The sequence below is a fragment of the Corylus avellana genome, chromosome ca2 (genome assembly GCF_901000735.1).
Source record: "Corylus avellana chromosome ca2, CavTom2PMs-1.0".
NCBI classification, from domain to species: Eukaryota; Viridiplantae; Streptophyta; class Magnoliopsida; order Fagales; family Betulaceae; genus Corylus; species Corylus avellana.
This window is the reverse complement of record NC_081542.1, coordinates 31,686,184-31,706,766: the sequence shown is the minus strand read 5'-3', so window position 1 is coordinate 31,706,766 and position 20,583 is coordinate 31,686,184. Positions and strand designations below refer to the sequence as shown.

The following is a 20,583-nucleotide window of genomic DNA, read 5'->3' as shown; positions in this document are numbered from 1 at the left end:
CTCCTATGTTTGGGTGTGTTTCGGGTCTCCTCTTGTGTCCAGGTGTGTCCCAGGTCTCCTCCTATGTCCTGGTGTGTCTCGGGTCTCAGCTAAGCTCAAACCTTTACCTGAATTTCCTTATGTCTCCGGGTGTGTTCCATATCTCCTCCTATGTCCGAGTGTGTCCCGGGTCTCCTCATGTGTTTGGGTGTGTCTCGGGTCTTTTCCTGTGTCCGGGTATGGCCCATGTCTCCTCCTGTGATTTGCTTTAGGGTTTTCTCCCATTTGATTTGCCTTAGGGTTTTCTCCCATATAATTTGCCTTAGGGTTTTCTTCCATTTGCTTCAGGGTTTTCTCCTATACGATTTGCCTTAGGGTTTTCTCCCATTTGATTTGCCTTAGGGTTTTCTCACTTTATCCTTGTTTTTAACGGGTTGTCTCCCGTTAAATGTTTTTACCCAAGGTTGTCTCATTGTCTTCTTGTTTTTTACCGGGTTGTCTCCCGTTAATTATTTTTACCTAGCTTTGTCTCGTTGTCTTCTTGTTTTTTACTGAGTTGTCTCCCGTTAATTACTTTTACCTAAGTTCATTCCCTTTGGTGCAACAGAAGGAAAGATTGGTGCTTCAAGTTTAAAGTACCAAAGTTTGGCTGAAGACGTTAAACTTAGTGCTCATGGGAGGCACCCCACAGCATATCCTTTTTATTGCCTTGTTCATTTTTATTTTTAGTTCTTTTTTTTTCGTTGTTATTTTAGTATTTTGTTTTGCAGGGACAAGTGTGCTTCAGTTCATGTTTGGGGGTGTGCTATGAGTCATGCTATTCCAAACAATTTCATCCATATCTCGGGTAAATTCTTTCCATGTTATAGACACATTGGGGACAATGTGTAATTTAAGTTTGGGGTTATGGGAGACACTTTACACACACTTTGTCCCAGTTTCATATTGTTTGCTTTGTTTGTTTTGTTGTAAAAAGAAAAAAAAAATTAAAAATTAAAAGAGAAAAGAAAAAAAAATATGCATGTTCATGTTTTTCTTAAAATTTCGGTTGATCTTAAAAATTGTGATTTGATTTCATTGGTGAGCTTAAAATTTTGAACACATGATCTGATAATTGAGTTTTTCAGTTTGGTTACTTGCTTAGGACAGTTGAGAATTTACATGTTTGATATGACCTTACACAAGCACATTAGCACATAATTTGTGGGGTATGACATGAAATCTGATGTGTGTGTTTCTATATCTTGGGTGAAACTGGATGATTTATTAGATGGATACTTTGGCATATATATATGTGATAAAAAAAATAAATAAATCATTGATCAGCTTTTCACTAAGTAACTAGACCTCTTGCCTCAAAGCATTGAGTGTTCACGTCAAAAGGTGAAGAATTTTGATTTGATTAATGTCATGATTAGTTTGGTTTCGTAGCCTTTTTGACTCGAGTTAGTAAGTCCTAGGGGTGTCTCTACACCTAATGCCCTAAAACCATCTGGTTTGGGAGTCATTGACTTAACATTCGTTACATGGGTCAATTAGAAAGCTTAAGGGATCTAAGCATTGTACAACCTGATGAGGAAAAAAAAATGCCATTGTTGTTCATTCTAATAGGGATTTCAGTAAACTTTGAGACATTGAGACATTGCACATTGGAAATAATTGAAAGCTTCATATTTATGTGTTAGTTCTCTTTACACTGTTTCGAACTTGTGATGCCTTAGCATGTCTTTTGTAAGTGGTTAAACTTTAAATTCCAATTTATTGTGAAGATGGAGTTTATCGTTTTAAGCTTACTAATGAATGAAAATCATGGTTTTGAGTGATACCTTAATTTTTGGATAACATGAACTCTTTCATGATGTTTGTGGGTAACATTCCTGGAAAACCCTCATGAGACTTCACTCGTCCTCTAGGGAATTCCTAGGGGCTTAAAAGGCTTGTTGCATATGCTAAATGCAATCGTACATCCCACGAACGATGAATTTATCTTTTTGTTTTCTATTTTTCCATTTTGTTTTTAGTTTTGTATTGCTAAGAGACTAGCAATATGTAAGTTTGGGAGTGTGTTAAGTGTCAAAATATTCATATTTTAGCCCTTAAACTTATATGTGTTAATGCCTTAGTATTGTTAGTTTGTGCTATTTTACTTCATTTTTGTATTTTCTTTGATTTATAGGTTTTTGGAAGAAAATAAAGCGTTTCTAGAAAAGTTCCAAGCTTAAAGGACAAATTGGGAAGACCTAGAAGATATGGTTAAGCTTAACCAATCATGGTTATTTTTAATCAAATAAAGAAAATAATTAAATCGAAATTTCTCAAATCGGAGTCAAAATCGAATTGGATTCAAAATTGGATTCTGCACACGTCTCAGTATTTTGACCATAACTTTCAGATCAAATATCCGATTTAGGTGATTCAAGTGGAATTGGAAAACTAACTCAAAATGATAAAAATCATTGTGAAATATCATTTTCCTAATTCGGAGCGCCGCAATGCCAAAAGCACCCTGCAAGATAGGAATGCAATTTTGGAGGAATCCTATTCCGATTTGGGCTTAAGTTTTCTTTATCCTAATTGGACTATGACTTAAATCTCCGAATTTTCTAGGATTGCTAGGGCTTCTAGAACTATCCTAAGTCCTATAAATAGACCTCTAAGCCTCACAATTCAATAGACAATTTGAAGGAGACAACTTTGGGGGGAGGAATTGGAGGCTACTTTTAAGAGCGGTTTTCGGTTCTTTCTTTACCTTTTCTTTTTAGTTTTATTTTAATTATGTGTAGCTAACTCTTAAGAAGGACTAGATTGAAGCCCTAATTATGTTTATTTAATATTTCAATATTGGCGTCTTTGTGATAATCATATTGTATTGCTTAACTTGATTATTCCTGTTTTCTTGAATTCCTCGTATGTATGTGATTGGCCATTATATGCATGTGGTATGGACTAGTTAATTAAATCAATTTGGATGATCGAGTCCTGGGTTTAATAAAAGTAACAAAAGAAATCCACACTGGGTTCTTGGGTTAATCAACATGGGGAACCGGGAGTAAACACCCATGCCATAGGCCTCATGTGTTTGTCGATTTCCACAGATTTATGCTTTCTTAAAGAACAACTTAGTAGACACTCATGCTAAATCCTTTAAGACAGAAAAGAATTATAGTAGACACCCATGCCTAATTCGTTGCTTAGAAAAATCAATAGCTTAAGGAGTAAACACTCATACCCTTAGGTTGGCAAACATTAAATATTCATAATATGATTGGATCATTAGCATATTGTTATATTATCTAAATATGATTAGAGGTGGATATCAAAGCCTTACCTTTACCTTTCATTTATCTTTATATATTTTTATTTCTTTTTCACAATATTAATTTAGTGACAAGTTAATATTTTTATCAATTATAAAACAAAATCAACAATCCTCATGAGATCGATCTCGTACTTGTTGCACTATACTATTGTTTGATCTTGTGCACTTGCGAGTAAAATGTACTAAATATTATCTATTAATTTAGGTAGTATTTAGCACAACATACTTCTCGGTATCCATCTTCTGCTAAACTATCTATAACAGCATAGTTGTACATATGGAGAAAAAAGAGAAATAATACAAGGGTAATGTTGTGCAAATATCCACCTAAATTAATAGGTAAATAAATGTACGTTTAACTCGCAAGTACACAAGATCAAATTAGTAGTATAGGGTGCAAGTACGAGATCATTCCCACGAAGATTGCAGTAAATTATGCTTAAAATAAATTTTGTAATTAAAACAAAACAAAGATTGATTTTTGAGTTAATAAAGATAAAGGTAGGGCTTTGATATTCACCACTAATCATTCTCACATAGTATAACAATATGCCAATGATCTAATCATATTATGAATACCTAATGTTTGCCAACCTAAGGGCATGGGTGTATACTCCTTAAGCTATAGATTTTCCTAAGCAACGAATTAGGCATGGGTGTATACTCCTTAAGCTATAGATTTTCCTAAGCAACGAATTAGGCATGGGTGTATACTCTAACTCTTTTCTTTCTTAAAGGATTTAGCATGGATGTATACTAAGTTGTTCTTTAAGAAAGCATAAATCTATGGAAATCGACAAACACATGGAACCTAGGGCATAGGTGTATACTCCCGGTTTTCCATGTTAATTAACCTAAGAACCCGTGAGAAAATTCTTTTGTCACTCTATTAAGCCCAAGACTTGATCATCCAAATTGACTTAAATAACTAATCCATACCACAAGCATATAATGGCCAGTCACACACATATGAGGAATTCAACGAAATAGGAGTTAATCAAGTTAAGCATCACAATATGATTATTACAAAGGCGCCAATATTGAAATATTAAATAAACATAATTAGGGCTTCAATCTAGCCCTACTTAGGAGTTTAGTTACACATGAGTTTGATGTTAAAAATCTTTATAAAATAAAATAGAAAGGAAAAGAATAAACCCGAAAACTCTAGCTTGAAGAACCTCCAATTCTTCTCCTTGAGATTGTGTGTCTATTCTATAGACTTAAGGGTCTATTTATAGGCCTTAGGAACACTCTAGAAACCCTAAAAACTGTAGGTTTTGCATCCTAGTTCACCTAGGGTTTTGAAAACCCTAGTTGGGGTGAAAAAGGGCACTTTTTGGAATAGGGCAGCTGCTGCCTTGCTCTTGACGCATGGCTGCGCTCGATCGCGGCCCGTGTGCTCTCGATCACAGGTCTGCGATCGAGCCTTCTTCTTGTGCGTACGAGCGCAAGCCTGCACTTGCATCTTGGCTTGGACCTCTTTGGAAGTGCGATCGATCGCACTATCGAAACCTTTAGATTTTCCCAAATTTACTCTTTAAGCCCGATACTTCCAGAAAAGCTTTATTTTTTTTTTTCCAAAAACCTATAAAACAAAGAAAACACAAAAAAGAAATAAAATTGCACAAACTAACAAAACTAAGGAATTAACAAATGTAAATTAAGGGGCTAAAATACATATATTTTAGCACTTATCAGGTAAGTCCGAGGACTTAGTGAGTATAAATGCACATGACGTACCCGTCATTAAATGGTGAACTCAATTGTTTATCGTATAGGGCATACAACATTATAAGATGACAGTTTATCATGGATGTAATATAGATATAATATATGCTTATAGTCATGAGTAATAGTAATAGTTCAATCGTATAGTCTACCCAAGAAATTACCCCTTCTCAGCAAGGTTAGCATTGTCCCGAGGGACCTGTAGTACAACACCGGTGCCTCAGATATTGCACGCTACCGTACATAACATTGTGGCAGGAACAATGCTAAACTATTGTTACCCTCTCACTGTTGTCCCAAAGAAGATGCCCTTGAGGCAAGTGGAAATCATGCTAATAAGGACTGCAACAATTCTTCTTGTTTTGCTAATCTTTGGTCTGCTAGAAACATGTCCTCTCGTGCTTCTCTTCTCTGATTAGGTAGCTCAAACCGGAGGAATATGAATTCATCACAGATGTATAGACAGTGTGAAATGCCCATGGTGACGGTCTCCTCTTCGGCCTCCTGCTCAGCCGCAGGCTCATTTATTTTCATAGGCTCATCCTCCTCGACTCTTTCTGCCTTAGCTGCTGGTGCCCGTGGTACCCGTGGCATATGTGAATAGCTTTGATTCCATTGGATTCTGCCAAATTTTGGGTGCTCGATGACAGGTTCATCTGCTGGAGTACCCTTAATTCTTATTTTGGGTGCTCGATGACGTGCAATGCGGAAAAAGTAACAACAAGCATCCATGTGAGTTTGTACTCACCTGGGTGTTATGCCAAATACCCACCTAAATTAATAGGCGAATATTTGGTACGTTTTAACTATCAAGTGCACAAGATCAAACGATAATATAGTGCGCAAATACGAGATTATTCCCACGAGGATTGTTGATTTTGCTTAGAATTGATTTTCTAAATTTAATATCAAGATTGTCACGAAATTAATATAATGAAAAGAGATAAAGATAAATGAACGTGCTAGGGTTTTGACATCCACCACTAATCAGACTAATTAAGATAACAATATGCCAATGCGCCAATCATACCGATATAATTAATGCTTGTCAACCTAAGGGCATGGGTGTATACTCCTTAAGTTATTGATCTCCCTAAATAACAAATTAGACATGGGTGTCCACTCTAATTCTTTTCTTTCTTAAAGGATTTAGCATGGGTGTCTACTAAGTTTTTATTTAAGAAAGCATAAATCTATGGAAATCGACAAAAACATGAAGCCTAGGGCATGGGTGTCTACTCTCGGTTTTCCATGTTGATTAATCCAAGAACCCCAACGATGAGATTTCTTGTCACTCTATTAAGCCTAGGACTCGGTCATCCAAATTGACTTAAATAACTAATCAATACCACAAGCATATGTTGATCAGGCACATTCATATGAGAAATTCAATTAACCAGGAAATAATCAATTTAAATATACCAAAATATGATTATAGCAAAGGCGCCAATATTGAAATCCTATAAAGACATCATTAGAGCTTCAATCTAACCCTTAAATAAAGAATTAGTTACACATAATTAAAATAAAAAGGGAAAAGAAAGAACCAAAAACGACTTTTGGAAGTAGCCTCCAAATTCTCCTCGCTAGAATTGTCTCCTCTAAAACTTGTATATCTTTCCTGGAGGCCTATAGGTCTATTTATAGGGATTAAGGGAACCCTAGAAGCCTCTAGAAACCCTAGAAATCCAAATTTTAACCTAAAGGTCTTTCAAAAATAGGCTCAGCCGCCACACTGTTCTCTAGCGCACGAGTGCACTCGATCCTAGGAGTTGCGCTCAAGCGCAAGCCTGGGCTCGATCTCATGTATGTTGCGCTTGATCGCAGTTGTGTGATCGATGCTTCTTCTTATGCACGTGGGCACATGCTGCGCTCACTCCTTGGATTGGGCGCTCGAGCGCTAGTGTGATCGAGCCTAGGTGTAGTGCGCTCGATCGCACTGCGCCTGTACTCTTGTGGTTGATCCAAAACTTCTAGCTTTTTCCCAAATTGCCCTTTAAGCCCGATACTTCCAGAAATGCTTCCTTTTCTTCCATGACCTACAAAAACAATGAAAACACAAAAAGGAACTAAAACAGCACAAAATAACAAGACTAAGAAATTAACAAATGTAAATTAAGGGGCTAAAATATGTATATTTTAGCACTTATCACTAGTTCGTAAGGTTCCTCCGTTAATTTTCCTTGAGACTCTATAACCTCGAATACTGAGAAAAGACCTATCATTAGTTCTAAATCCAACTAAAACAAACCTAGAACATAAAAACAGAGGCTATCAGACGACTTGGTCAAAGCGTCTTTTCCCCTGAAATGCTTCTGAACGTACATCCGGGCTCGAGGCCGTACGTCCGCCTAGAAAGTTTCAGGTAGAACCTTGTTTGTTCCAAATGTCCACCTATCCTCCCAAACTGCTTCTAAACCCATCGAAATGGATTTCTAAGACCTCCTCTCTCCAAATAAGGTTTCCATGCAATAGAAAACACAATGGAATGCTAAGCCCAACTCTAAATAAGATCAACGGTATAACATCTCTAAAGTTTCAAACCAACGTCTAAGCTACTCTAGAAAGCATTAAAAAAGCATAGCGACTTAGAAAGAAAAGCTAAGCGTAGAGCGTTACCTCCTAGAAGCAACTTTCAAGAAAACACCTCTCCTTCTCCACAAAACACACAATCTCACAAGAACACACTCACAAAAGGGTTTTTGGGAGCCTAGGTGCGAGTTTGAATGAAAAAAGGGTGAGGGTAGGCTTTGTATTTGTAGAAGAGAAAAGCTAGAGACGCTTACCAACTACTTTGAAAAGTAGAGGACGTCTGGTACTATAGGGGCGTACGTCCATGTACTATTTGCAGAGTATGGCGTACTATTGTTAGTGTTCATATGGCAGTCCCCATACGTACGTCCGCACTAAAAACAGGAGCATACATTTGGCAACCCTAGCGTATGTCCTCTACTACAGACAAGAACATACGTCCGGTTAGACAGTCCAAAATTCCCAAAATGCTCTTCTAGCTATCCCTAGTGACCCAAAACCAAAATTAACCTTATAACTAAGCTACCTAAGCTTAGTTAATTATTGGGGTCACTACAGATACCATGCCCGTAGGTTGACAAGCAATAATTATACCATATGATTGTAACATTGGCCTAGTATTTACTTAATTAGTCTGATTAATGGTGGATGTCAAAACCCTAACCCTTTCATTATTCTTATTTTCTTTTCAATATATCAAATTCGTGACAAATTCTGTTATTTTAATTTGGAAAATCAATTCTAAATAAAATTAACAATCCTCGTGGGAATGATCTTGTATTTGCCTAATATCCTCTAGTTTTGATCTCGAGCACTTGCGAGTAAAACGTAGCAGATATTCGCCTATTAATTTAGTTGGGTATTTGTCACAACAGTCATTTGCTCAAACACCAAGAGGTTTTCATTGTAAGAAGGGAATAGTTTGGGAAAAATTATTGATGCTCTATAGTGGGTATTGATGGGTTTTTTGTGTTTATTTCTCCAAAAATTTCTGTTGATCTTTCCTAGTTTGATGGGTTGGACTGCAAAGGTAAATTTTGTAATGTTTTGGCTTGTTTTGGGAGAGGCAATGTCTTTCGTTATTCTTTGATGATGCTAATACCCCACCATATTAAAGCCTTTCATCACTCTGGTTGAGGAAAAGAAAGGGGGTGATGCTACTAATTTTATCAATTATTGTGAAGGACAATGGAGTGCATTACTTGCTTCAATTTGTGCATGTAATTTGTTTATGTTTCTATTCCTGTTGTTTTAGACCTACAATATGTTGGATTTATGGTACATGATGCATTATGTTTCCATCCATGTAGTTTTAGAATGAACAATAAGCATGATTCTTAATTTATACCTCTTTTCCAAAATGAACTTGTGTTGTAGGCTATTAATGGACTCGCAAATGGAAGGAGACTCATACTTAACCAATAGTTTGCATGAGGGGTCTCGGCTTGATAATGAATTTTTGGGATCTTCAAATCTAATGGATCAAATGTCTCCATCCCAAGTTGAAATAGAATCTAGTGCTAGGAGACGACGGGGTAGTAACTTCACCATAGAAGAAGATAATCTCCTTGTATCGGCGTGGCTAAATACTAATTTGGATTCAATGGAAGGAAATGAGCAAAACCACACTACATATTGGAGGAGAATTTGGGAGTACTTCCACGAGAATAAGACCTTCATTTCTAAACAAACTCAGGTATCTCTATTGAATCGATGGTCACTAATTAATAAGAGCTCAGCAAAGTTTTGCAGATACTTGGCCGAGATTGAAGTAATGCATCAAAGTGGTGTGAATGAGCAAGACAAGATATAAATTCTATTGAATGTGATGTCAATGCATCAATGCACCAGTAGTGATAAGGGTCTAATTATTTTCTATTTGTTAATTTTGCAGATTGCCAAGGCGAAACTAATGTTTCACAAATTTCAAAAAACTTCATTTCAATTTCAACATTGTTGGAATGTTTTGAGGTGCCAACCAAAATTGATTAATGACAAGGTAAAATCGAGAAAAAGACTATTTGCATTGACATGTTCTCCTTCTACTCCAGATTCGATAAATATCGGGGAAAATGATATCTTCACCAATAACTTTGTAGATTCGGAGAGACCACTAGGAGGGAAGGTTGAAAATGAACGATTGAATAAACAAAATAGGAAAAATAGTGCGAGTGTGGATGTTGCAGGGATACTAAATGAGAGAAATGAAGAGAAGAAAATGGAACTTATTGGGGAAATATTTGTTCAAGAGCAAGAGAGACTTCTCATTCTTCTCGAGCACAAGCAAGAGAGACTTCGATTTAAGCAAGAAAAGCTTCGAGCGGAAAAAGAGAGGAAGGATGACAAAATTATACTGATGGATACAAGTGGCTTGTCTAAATTTCAAAAAGAATATATTCAACATCGCCAAATGAAAATCGTTGAAAGTTGAAGGAGGAAATAGTGTTTAACTGATCATGTTACTATGAAGATAGTTCATCTTCTTTTAAGGTAATTGTTAAATGAAATTCTATATCTTACTTTGTTATTGGTGTTGAACAAATTGGAGTGATAGTATGATGTGTAGGGATTAGTTCATCTTTGTAAATTTTATGTAATATGTCAGGTAGTTGGTGATCAAATAGATAGTCATAGTCCATAATATATGTCGGGTAAATAATTGAGTCTAAAAAAAACACACACTAAACAAAGAAATTAAAATTTAATAACAGTAATTTTAGTTTTGACAAATGATATTAATGGATTGGCATGATATTAAGCTTGAAAAAACTGAAAAATACAATAATGCTAAATAAGTATTGCAAATTACAAAGTTTTTACAATTGACTGCAATTTTCAAAAATGCTTAACGAGTTTCAATTGGAGTTGTAATGAGTTTCTTTGTCTATAATGTGAGAGATTGGTATATGGGGAGTTTCATGAAGTTGTTCATATTTGAAGTCAATAACATGGTCGATATTTCACTCATTTTCAATGATCAGGTAATGCATTATTATGTCTTTAATAATGCATTCTATATACGTCCTTGTTGACTTGGGCTACAGCAAAATATTTTCTCATATTTCCTTGTAAAAATAGAATTGATCTTGACCACTGTGGATATGTACCATTGCCTAAATAGTATCCCATTGATTGAGTAATTAATTGGAGCACTCCTTTCAACGAGCTCGAGAAATATAGAAGACATTTCTTGCATGTTGATGCCATTCTGAGAATTGGGTAACCCAAAAAACACGTGTCATCCAAATATCATATGAACCCCACTGCTTTCAAAATAATTGTTGGTTCATGAATATGACCAAAAAACAGACATTTTCATTTAGTCAGACAATTCTTTCATCTTTAGTGGATGCAATCATGCTCCCCAACATGAGTGAAAAACCATGTGTTTCGCCAACTTCTAACAATCTGGTAATGGCAATGTTGTTCGGTAACCTTAAGTACTCGTTGAAAAAAATTGAAACCGCCTACTTAACAAATTTTTCTAGACTCTCTATTGTGGTGCTTTCTTCAATCTTGACATATTTGTCTATAAAGACAGTTGCTACTCTATAAGCGAAGATTTTGAGTACGACTGTCATCTTTTAAAGGGAAGACGAACCGAGTATTCAAGCACAATTTATTTTTTGAACAAATTATTGTTCGTGAACTTCTAATGTATATTGAATAAAAAGAAAAATAAAATGATTCGTCCGAAACCTTCTTCGAAATAAATTTGGCGAATACAAAATAATCAAGAAAAAACCTTTGATGACGAATCACACTTGATGGACAAACAGCCTGGAACAAAACCACATCATGATCTTGATCATCCCTTGCCATTCAAAAGTTCATGTGCTATAATAACTTATATATTTATTTCCAACTCATGATTGGAGTCAACTAAAATACAATCTAATGCACATTTTTATCTAACAATTAGTTTAATTATAAAATTACCATGAAACCAATATTTTTAAAGAAATCAAATAATCAATTCTTCTTTGTTGTACAAAAAATAGTATCCATTTGTTTCAGCGTAAAATGATTTATGGAAATATTTTTTGTATTTTCGAGTATTTGGTGTGATGGAAAATAATAGTCAACGAAAAATAGTTTTTGTTTAACCAAAATGCCTTTTTAATTTTCGAAAAATAGTTTTCATTTTTGAAAACCGTAAATCATTTTTCAAGTTTAACCATCTTATTCTTAAATTGACAAACCCAGCCAAGATGTTGTTGGAACCCCGTTGGGACCTAGCCGAGACCTAATCGTGACACCATTAGGACCTGGTTAGGACATTATCGAGACTCAGTCGAGACCCCGCTTGGACCCAGTCGGGACTCGTCGGGACCCAGTTAGGACATTTTCGTAAATTAAAGTGATTGAATATAAAAAAATAAAAATTTGTGATTTTCCGTACGCGCCAAACACCGGAAAACGTTTTCCAAGAAAATGTTTTGGCTGAAAATAGTTTTCGACAGAAAAAAGTTTTACATCGAAAAAAAGGAGCCTAAGTTATACAATATAAATCCAAAATCAACAAAAACACACCATTGAATTTTTGTGTATATATATATAAGTTTTAGAAATACTTTTGTGTTCTATGAAATATGCTATTCTCAATGCAACTTTCTATTCTATCCCAACGGTGGCCATAACGTTTAGTAGGATGTAAATATATGAACAGACTCTCTGCCAAAACAGAGTCCTCTGTAAAACTCACAATCATGAGAACTCATGAGACGAAGATCAAAACACAAGTCCTACAAGTACCAAAAAGAATAGTCTAAAGCACAAGTCCTTATGATTTAAATTATTTAATGCACATTTTCAATCAAAAAAATAATTTAATTATAATTTTAAATTAACATGTAACAAATATTTCAAGAAATCAATTCTACATAAAACAACAATTTTAAGCAATCAAAAATTATGGAAGCTTATTTCTTTTTCTAGATAATCAGGGGATCGGAGTAAAACTTAATTAGTCCTTTCAATTCCCATTTGCTCAAATGAATGAATGCTGACTACAACATTATTCATCCTTTAGATTTAGTAGAAACTTCGTCTTTATTCTAATAGAAATGATGATTTTAAAATATTATAATGTAAGTACAATCCCACAGTTGTTCTCATTTGTGTCCCTGAGAGCAAAGCTAATCATTTTGTTGCCTTCAACACTTTGGAACTAGCTTAGAATACCCATTGGCGGCTAATTAAAGTCACTACAATCATGGACTATAACACTTATAATACTATTATTATCTACCATAGCAAAGCAACGGTTATAAACAAATCTCTTTAGAGGAGTCTCAAGACTGTTATATTATTTCAAAAGTATGAACATTAAAAGATCTATAGACAAACCAGATGTTGTCATATAACTAGCATCCTTCTGTATCTTTTAGAAATTTTGATTTGACCTTGTTGAGTGTGATTAAAATATCTTTTGCATTAACCCTATGTCCAGGTAACTCTGCACAACAATGCAACGCCAACCCCATTATGGATGATATGCAATCTTCTATAGAAGTATAATCTCTTTCAGTGCTTAACAAAGTGGCATCGACTACAGTAGTTGTAGAAAGGCGTGATGATTCCTCTATCCAATGCTTCAAACTCATTTCTCCAGCAAACATGTCATCAGTAGGTTTCATTCTTGTGAAAGCTTCCATCAACAAAATACCAAAACTATACACATCGCCTCTTGTAGAAACAATTCCTTCTGACCCATACTCTATATGCAACATAGCAATTAATCATGAGAATATAATTTTGTATTGCGCAATAGTCAATGAATTTTTTTTAAAAGATATAAAGTACTAAAGTCAATATTCTACCAAAAGGTTATAGTTATCTGTGTATGCATGAATTGAATAGAATGACAAATATTCAAGTTCAAGTTTTAGGTAAAAAACATCACCTGGTGCCATATACCCAATTGTAGCAAGAGTCATGGTTCGCATCATAGAATCCCCATCACCTAACAATTTGGCAATGCCAAAATCAGCAACATGTGCGACCATATCTTCATCTAACAAGATATTGCTGGGCTTCAAATCGCAATGAACAATAGGTGTTGAATAACCATAATGAAGGTATTCCAGTGCTGATGCGACATCGGTCATTATATGTAGTCTTTGTACGATACTTAAACAATAGTTTTGAGAATACAGCCACTTCTCTAGGTTCCCATTAGGCATGTATTCCAATACAAAAGCTTTGAAGTTCATGTTACTACATGTGCTGATGATTTTGACAAGATTCCGATGTCGAATATTGCATAGTACCTCACATTCTGTTTCAAAACTCTTGAAGGACCCTTCTACTACCAAGTTAAAAACTTTTATTGCAACAATCATTCCATCTGAAAGTGTCCCTTGGTATACTGATCCAAAGCCCCCTTTACCAAGTAAGTTGTTTGCACTGAACCTTTCTGTTGCTTGTAAAAGTTCTTGTTGGGAAATTCTTCTCCATGTCACTAGTGGTAACAAGGTTATCTCCAGTGGAAGTTTTGAATTCCTTTTTCTGCATCTTGTCCATAATAATACAATAGCAACTACAAGTATTGTTAACCCAATTGTTGGTAATACATACTTTAGTATACATGATGTTGCGGTGTTTTTTGGTCGAGAACCACCTTCTTTACATGGGGGAACTTGCAGTCGAGGAGCACCACAAAGTCCATCATTTGATATAAATGATGCAGCGGAGAAGTTTACAAATGGTCCTCTCATAGGAACTTTTCCTCGTAGTCTATTGAAAGAGACATTTAGATATTTAAGGTATGAGAGTGCTTCCAAAGACTTGGGAATCTCTCCAGATAAATTGTTACTTGAAAGATCCAAGAATTCCAAGCTTACCAATTCACCAAATGATTTAGGAATTGAGCCTTCTAATCGATTGTGCGCCAATGAGAGATTAGCTATATCCTTGAGGCTAGCAATTGTTGTTGGGATATTGCCCGATAGTTGATTTCTTGATAACGCTAATACTCTCAAGACCTTCAAATTTCCAATCTCAAATGAGAGAGGGCCACTTAGAGAATTTAATGAGAGGTGAACCTCCAAGATATATGTAAGGCTCCATAAACTCATGGGAATCAAGGAAGTTAATTGGTTGGAACCTAAGTCAAGAGCTCTTAGAAAAGTGAGATTATTTACACATGCAGGAATAGGTCCAGAAAGCTCATTATCACTTAAATCCAATGCAAACAAGCTCTGTAAACGACAAAGATCAGATGGGATGAGACCTTCTAGTCTATTATTAGAAAGATAGAGACCTTGAACCTTGTGCAATCTTCCCATTGTAGTTGGAATAGGTCCAGAAAATTCATTGGCCCGTACGGCCAAAGTGATCAAGTTGCTTAAATTGCCTATGTCTCTAGGAATGTTTCCCTTAATATTGCAATTAACAATGTGAAATTTTTGAAGAGAAGTAGAAAGATTTCCAATGGAACTAGGAAGGATGTCATTCAGTGGATTATATGACAATCCTAAGGTTCTTAGATATCTTAAATTTGACAAAGATGAGAAAAAGTTGAACTCTGGAGTAGAAGATTCAATGGTCAAATTATTTTTTGTTAGGCTGAGATATTGGAGGAGCCTTAAATTACCAAGTTCTTTAGGAATTAAACCGGAGAATGAGTTGAAGCCCAAATCTAGTTTAATGATTTGTGAAGCATTGGAGATAGAGCTGGGTATTGTTCCTCCCAGTTTGTTTGATGCAAGATAAAGACCTTGAAGATTTGGAAGGAAGAGGTCTACATTTGATGGAAGATGGCCCGAGAGGTTATTCAAATTCATATCAATTTCTCGGATTGTTGAGATATTAAAGATCTCAAATGGAATTGGACCAATAAATTTATTTTCACCGATATCGAAGATCTCAAGGTTTTGTAGATTACCAATTTCAAATGATATTGCACCTGCAATGCACAATATGAATAACCATGCATTATTATTCGAAAGAAATAATAATGTGCTTTATATGAATCGTAATTACAAGTGAACTGATGTCTAATAAACTAATTAATACTTCGAATTAAGAGTTAGCTAACAAATAAGCCACTCTGCCCTCTATCCTTGTTTCACGTGCCAGGTGATAACTATTTTATGGGAAAAATATAAAAAAACCCCCCAAACTATCAGCCCTTTTCGATTTAGCCCCCTAATGTTTTAAAAGTGATAAAATAACCCCCCAAACTAGCATACTATTGCATTTTGGCCACTCCGTTAGTTAAAACTGTTAGTTTGAACAGAAACTGCAAAACGACGTCGTTTTATTATGGGTAAGTTACTACAATGCCCTTTTATGAAAAAAACAATTTTTGGGAAAAATATAAAAAAGCCCCCCAAACTACCAGCCGTTTTCATTTTAACGCCCTAATGTTCAGAAAGTGATAAAGTAGCCCCCCAACAAAATGACGTCGTTTTGAATTTCCATCCAAACTGACGGTTTTGACTAACGGAGTGGTCAAAATGCAATAGTTTGGTAGTTTGGGGGGCTACTTTATCACTTTTGAAACATTAGGGGGCTAAATCGAAAACGGCTGGTAGTTTAGGGGGCTTTTTTATATTTTTCCCCTATTTTCTTATTTGGGCTCCATGGATGTGATATTTTGTAAGTCTTAGATTTAAAACTGCAAACAGGAAAAAACAAATGAAAAAAGAAAACTACAAGAGGTGATCCAGACACAAGTTTTTTAAGGTCACTCTTTGTCTTAAACTAATCAAATACAAGTTTGGTTAGTGTGTTCAATTGTCAAATTTTGTTTTCACTAGCAAAGACAATATAACTTTTGCAAGTCCTCTTGCATCACGCAAGATGCATTTTGATTTGTTCAATTAAAATATTTCTTTATTTGAAATTTACCTAATAAATCTTTTCCTTCTCGGTTTTTTTATGCACATAAATCCATAAGTACATATATAGCCTTGAGATATGAATCCACAAACCCAATACAAATAAAACAACTTGTTTATGGAGTATTTATTCTAGCTAAATGGTTTATCATCTAACAAAAAATTTCCTGAATAACTTACTGTTGTTATCGTGCACAACAATGATGAACAATATAAAATTAAAAGAGTGAGAGATTAAGAGAGAGTTGAGACGCGGATTTAACGTGGTTCGGCAATGTGCCTACGTCCACAGAGAGGCGGCTATATTTTGTTATTAATGATTCAAGGTTACATCATAACATATATATAGGAAAAACCCTAAACCCTAATTGTATGGACGTATTTTGGAAATCCCCAAAATACTCCCACTCCATGAAGGTTACGATAGCGACGTTCACTCCGCTTCCGTCTACTTGGCCTTCCACTAGTGTTCTAATATGAGCGACTAGTTCCAACACTTACTAAATTCAATTTCTGCTAACTAAAATTGCCAACAATGCTTTGTGATCAATAATTTCGGTTTTTTAACAACAAATCATGGAGAGAATCAATTATATTTATGTTTTAGCTTCTTCTTTTTTTCTACTTCATGAGCTAAAGATGTAAATAAATAGTCTTGAGACGAAGACATAAGTTGTTGAGTCAGTGTTTGTCTTAAACTAAACAAATACAATGTGATGAGTGTGACCAAATTACAATTTTTTTTTTTTTTTTTTTTTTGACGATGTATATAATTTTTGCTAATGATTCAACGAAGTGCATAGCAAATTATTGAGGGTGGCATTTGTTATTTTAAGCAGCTTCAAGAAGGCAAATAAGAAGGCACATATCCTTAATAAATGATAGCATCCATATACTCAATATGCTCAATTATGACTTAGCATACCTTCAAAGTTGTTGTTGCCAAGGTATAATTTTTTGAGCATAGTTAAGTTTCCAATTTCACTTGGTATTGCACCTGGCACAATATGAATAATCATACATTATTATTCAAAAGAAGAAATAATGTACTTTAAATGAGTCGTACATACACTCAACAAAAACTTCAAATTAAGATCTAATTAATACCTAAAAGCCAATCCACCCGCTATTTTCACTCACAAGCCTATTGGCCACCTCGTCGGTTGAGTGTGCATTTTATTAGTTAAGCTATGCGAAAAATATTGTTAATTTTCTATTAGCATGAGCCATGGAAGTTGTATTTTGTAAGTCTTAGATTTAAATTTGCAAAGAAGAGGAGAACGAGAAAAAGGAAGAAAGAAAAGGAAAAAAAAAAAAATACAAGAGGTCAAGACACAAGTTTTTTAAGGTCACTTTTTGTCTTAAATTAATCAAATACTGTTTGGTTAGTGACTTGGTGTATTCAATTGAGTCACACAAAATGCATGGAAAAATAATGGTGGGAACATTTTTTATTGTATAAAACATGGTTTAAGAAGGCAATACACAATGGCTTAACTTGGTTAAGTGGGTGTGGACTAAGGAAGCAATGACCATTGCTTACTAGTCAATGAGCCCTAGCGTTTCACATCGGATGAAAAATTTCTCAGATGTCTTATTGATGTGCAAATTTCTGTGACTAAAACTGCCAGCAATGTTTTTTGATTATTTCCTTTTGTTTTTTACAACAACCCATGGAGATAGTTAATTATATTTGAGTGTTTTTTTTTTTTTTTTTTACTTTATTGAAAGATATATAAATAAATAGTTTTCAGATGAACTAAAGCCGGACTACACATACCTCCAAAGTTGTTGTTGGTAAGGTCTAACCATGTGAGCATGGTTAAGTTCTTAATTCCTGGATGTACTCTTCCTGTGAATTTATTCTGCGAAAAGTGTAAACTTTGCAATTGTTTGCACTTGAACAAAGTGGATGGAATATTCCCTGTAAAACAATTACCATTTAGAAACAAATATTAAAGTTTCCTAAGTGACTAAAAACTAAAAGAACAATGGGCAAATTTAAATTAAGAAGGCAATACACAATGGGCATTAAAATTGACGGAATCTATGGCGCTTGACAATGAAGCATTTTTTTAGTGACAAATTTACCCTGAATTGAAATACATAGTTTGAAATTCCTTTAAAAAAAAAAAAAACAAGAAGAAGCTTGCTAGTCCTCTGTTGTGGATCTTGTGGGCACAACAGAGGACTAGCAAGCTTCTTTTTTGGTCTCTGATTTTCTTGTGCAAGGAGGCCACTCGCTTGTCAGTGAGGATTGGCTGCTTAAGGATATATATAGGGCCACCCCATGTTGAGGATGCAAGGGGTACGAGCGGCCACCCCTTGCTATATTGTTCAAGAGGCTGAGCAGTCACCCACCTTCTTGTTTTGTGTAGGAGGTTCTGGATGGAGGGAGTGCCAAATGACCAACTATCATTGTGTAGTGGGTTCAAAATAGTTCGTTTAATGTGGGAGATGGACAATGGGCAAGTATCGAATAGAGGTGAAAAAGCGGGCGGTTAATTTACCGCTTTTGAAAGCGGTTAGGAAAAACCGTTAACCGCTAATCGCCTTTTCACCCCTAGTATATCTAGATCCTGGCATGCAACTCATTTTCGATCCATATTTAATGCTTAGATCTTACTCAGAAACCTAATTGTAACAAAGTGGTCGTTTTAGGGGTCGAGATAGTAGTTTGAGGGAGGAATAACGTAATTAACTGCAGAAACAGAAGAAAAAAAAAAAAAAGCTTAAAATTATTATTACCTTGATGTCAAAATAATTTCTCGAATTAAAAACAAAAAACTGACCCTAAAGCACATTAATATATATATATATATATATATATATATATATATGAAAGGAAAAAAAATGGAGCAAATTTATGTACATTTTTTCCCCTATGTTCTAACTGTTGAAATAATGATGATGTGGAAATATTACGCGGAAGCAAGAGAGAGACTGAACACAAAGAACTTATTGGTGGTTCGGTGTTAGACACTTACGTCCACCACTCGGAATACCCTTAAGAGCTACATTGTGCTCATTAACTTTTTTTTGTCTATAATACAAAGGTCTCTATTTGTAGGGTAATGTCTGAATACAAGTATAGTAATCAAATCCTCCCAATATTTGATTACAATCAGCCCTAAAATAGAGAATATTTGATATCAACGTAATTAAGGAATATACGGAAAATATATTATATTTTCCGTATATTCTAACACTAACCTAGCGTGGCAGTCTCGAATTCTTGAAAGATATGAATGTGATATCTTTTGAATAACGACAGTATCACGTGAAAGATCCAATCGCACGATAATCACTCTCAAATCCCTGATTCCTAGCCAAGATGACATTTTTGGCTCCAACAACCTATCCTATAAGAGCACTAGTAACAGCTTCCCAACCATTTTTCCACAATTTAGGGAATAAAACTACTTTTTGATTCCCTATAAAAAAAACACTTCACAATAGATTCATTTATTTTTTCCTATATGAATCAGAGAAGATATGAGAGAGAATTGTTGAGACATGTGAAGAAGAGAGGAGAGATAATGATTTGTTTATAATTTAATAAAGTATTTGGTATCTATGGTGTTTCCCAATGCATTGGGAAACACTGTAGATACCCTTTGGTGTACGTTAAATATAGGGCTTTTGATGTGGGTGTATTTTTGTGGTTTTTTTTTTAAATTTTCCCTAAACATAGGAAAGGAAATGGCATATAGGGCATCTACTGCTAGTGCTCTAAGCATGCCCCTACATATGCACCATTAAGTTGAACAATTGATTTGGAATAGATTCTTGAACCAAAGGAACTAGCTTAAGCATCGGAGGAGAATCCACTAGAACATCCCCAATGAGCTCTTTTGATTGTTTATTATGCTGTAGGTGTACTGAGAAGCGTGAAGAGTTGAAGCGGGCAAGAGCTCATACAGCATACCGGAAACTGCATCAACACCATGTATTTATGCTGTGTTATTTAATCTCTTTTCAGATAAAATGATAGGTGATTATTTTGTTGCTTTTGTTGAGAAAAACAAAGCATATAAGTTTAGTATTTTGTTAATTTTTATTTTTATTCCTACAGAGTGACTGGAATCACATCTTCACTGCATTGCTTGATTTGTGCTTGCAAGCAGCCAAATTAAAGAACCCAACCGACATACCCAACCCAATGGGGGCACACCA

The 20,583-nt window shown here is 35.1% G+C and overlaps 2 protein-coding genes across 2 annotated transcripts; one reads left to right on the top strand and one right to left on the bottom strand.

Annotated features, from left to right (window-relative positions):
- Nucleotides 1–8,957: 8,957 nt before the first annotated feature.
- LOC132169604 (uncharacterized) lies at nucleotides 8,958–9,992 on the top strand. Its single transcript, XM_059580617.1, has 2 exons — nucleotides 8,958–9,257; nucleotides 9,456–9,992. Exons 1-2 carry the CDS (start codon nucleotides 8,958–8,960, stop codon nucleotides 9,990–9,992), a joined length of 837 nt encoding a protein of 278 aa, XP_059436600.1.
- Nucleotides 9,993–12,927: 2,935 nt separating this feature from the next.
- LOC132169603 (receptor kinase-like protein Xa21) lies at nucleotides 12,928–18,826 on the bottom strand. Its single transcript, XM_059580616.1, has 5 exons — nucleotides 18,769–18,826; nucleotides 18,188–18,331; nucleotides 17,333–17,404; nucleotides 13,467–15,470; nucleotides 12,928–13,280 (listed from the first exon to the last, which is right to left on the bottom strand). Exons 1-5 carry the CDS (start codon nucleotides 18,824–18,826, stop codon nucleotides 12,928–12,930), a joined length of 2,631 nt encoding a protein of 876 aa, XP_059436599.1.
- Between the last annotated feature and the right edge of the window lie 1,757 nt (nucleotides 18,827–20,583).